The following is a 2,535-nucleotide window of genomic DNA, read 5'->3' on the forward strand; positions in this document are numbered from 1 at the left end:
GTTTTTTTAAAATGCCTCTCCCTCCCTCCTATAATCTAGTAGTCCCCAGCATCTATTGTTCCATCTTTGTCTTCATATGTGCCCAACATATGAGTGAGAACATGAAGTATCTGGTTTTCTGTTTTTGTGCTAGTTCACTTAAGATAATGGTTTCAAGCTGCATCTATGTTTCTGTGAATAATTTGATTTCATTCTTTTTTATGGTTGCATAGTATTCCATGGTGTATATGTACTTTTTTCTTCAGAGCAGGAGTGAAAGTTTATTAAAAAGCTTTGGAAGAGTAAGGAAGGAAAGGAAAGGAGAAAAAAGAAGAAAAGTACAACTTGGAAGAGGGATGAGTGGGTGACTTGAGAAAACAAGTACACCAAAATCCAATCCCCCTGGATTAATTCCATGTCTTCCCAGCAAGTCTTTGAAGTAGGAAGCCAACAGGGTCTCTGAGCTCACTATCAGTGTGAGATTCCAAGCTTGCATGGGAAATTCCTTGTGGCTACTTTCCTCAGAGCTCTCTTCACATCCTTGTTTCTCAGGCTGTAGATGAGGGGATTAAGCATGGGAGTCACCATTGCATAGAAAACAGACACCAATTTTTCCTGCTGTTTGGAAGACTTGGGTGTCATGTAAGTGACAATTGCTGATCCATAAAAAAGTATGACCACCATCAGGTGGGAGCCACAGGTAGAAAATGCCTTGAGACTCCCCACAGTTGACTTCATCTTGACCACAGTTACTACGATATGGCCATAGGATACCAGAATTAGAAAGACAGGTATGAGGAGAATCATGACCCCCATAAGAAAAATGGCCATCTCTGATGTGTGGGTGTCTGTGGATGCCAAGATCAATAGTGCAGGGGCCTCACAAAAGAAATGAGCAATATTGTTACTGCCTCGGTAGGGTAGCCTCAGTGTGAAGGTGGTGTCTACCACAGACACCAGAATGCCACTGGTCCATGATCCTGTGGCCAGCTGGACACACACTTTCCAGGTCATGATGCTAGGGTAATGCAGAGGATTGCAGATTGCCACATATCTATCATAGGACATCACTGCCAGAAGGGCACACTCTGTACACCCAAAAATGAGGAAAAACAGAAGTTGAGCTGCACAGCGTGTGAATGAAATGACCTTCTTCCTGGAAAGCAGGTGGACTAGTGCTTGAGGAACTATGTTGGTAGAGAAACAGAGGTCAGCCAGAGACAAGTTGCAGAGAAAAAAATACATGGGTGTGTGAAGTCGGGAGTCAATATGAACAAGGGACATGAGAAGCAGATTTCCAAACACAGTGACCAGGTAGACACCCAGGAATAAGATAAATAGCAGCTGCTGGGTGTGCAGGCCATTGGAGAGTCCCAGAAGGAGGAATTCTGTCACCTGTGTCTGATTTATCTGTCTCATAGTTTGTGGTCCTTTTCAGTAAGAAGTCACTATGCGCCAACCATAGGCATGCATATCTATAAAATTATATAATTCAGAGGTGCAGGCTTAGGAATTGCCCCAATTGCTACTGAAAATATCAAGAATCCCCTTCATAAGATGATCATGTTTCTTTCATTAGAACATTTCAGTGTTGTAAAACAAACTTTAAAAGATGATGCATTTGTTGTTGGTGTCATCTTGCAAGAATAGATTTTTTACATTATTTTTCTTATTCTGAATACCACACTTTTCATAATACAATAATAAATAGAGACTGGATTCAACTATAAAGTTATACCATTTAATTTCAGTTTGTTCTTAACTAAAACCCCTAAGTCTCAGGTGCTCTTGTCACATCTCCTCTTACCCATTTATGATTGTGTAGATTTCTGTTGTATTTTCCCTGAAAAGACAGACATGAAGGTATAAGAAATCAGAAAGAGCCAAAGTAGTGATATGTTTTATTTAAGAAACTAACTTGTCTTGTAGGAGCTGGAAAACCAAAGGGTAACTCAGGATACCCTTGGGAATCCTAACTGAAGCCTCAGCTTAATTTCTGTTCAGTCTCAACTGTGAATGAACTTCCAGCACAACAGACACACCATCACAACATAATTTTCGTTTTAAGCTACCAGCTTGGCTAGTTTCATAGTCAGCCCAAATAGCACTACTCCCCAGCTCTCTCTGCTAAACATCATATGCATTATCTGTCCACTCCTTCCCAAAATTAAAAGCACCTTTGGAAATGGTGTCCATGTCTTTTCAACTCCGTGTCCAAGACATAGCAAAGAACTTCATTCCATAAATGACAAATAAATAAATAATGTGATCACATAGTAAAGCAGAGTTGTTTAGAAGGTTTGCCAATATCCCTGGAGAGATTTATAAGAATTTGGAAAAAATAATTCAATTTTGTGGAGCTGTTCCAAAAAGAAGTGTAATAAATTTAAAGTGTTAAGATCCTCTACTCAGGTTGGGCTATCAATCCTTTAACTGTCTGGTGAAAGTATCTCAGAATAATGTTTTAAATATATCAAATAAAATATATAGGATTACCAAAGAAACCAGTTATATCAAAATACAGTTGTCAAAATAATTTTAGAAAACAGATTTGTA

At 39.1% G+C, this 2,535-nt stretch overlaps 1 protein-coding gene across 1 annotated transcript; it reads right to left on the reverse strand.

Moving 5' to 3' along the window:
- Positions 1-395: 395 nt before the first annotated feature.
- Positions 396-1,491, reverse strand: LOC116525349 (olfactory receptor 2D2). Its single transcript, XM_032241154.1, has one exon. The coding sequence runs from the start codon at positions 1,396-1,398 to the stop codon at positions 451-453; it is 948 nt and encodes a 315-aa protein (XP_032097045.1). The 5' UTR covers positions 1,399-1,491; the 3' UTR covers positions 396-450.
- Between the last annotated feature and the right edge of the window lie 1,044 nt (positions 1,492-2,535).

This window comes from Sapajus apella, unplaced genomic scaffold, assembly GCF_009761245.1.
Source record: "Sapajus apella isolate SASKATOON/1434 unplaced genomic scaffold, GSC_monkey_1.0 scaffold47, whole genome shotgun sequence".
Taxonomy (NCBI): Eukaryota; Metazoa; Chordata; class Mammalia; order Primates; family Cebidae; genus Sapajus; species Sapajus apella.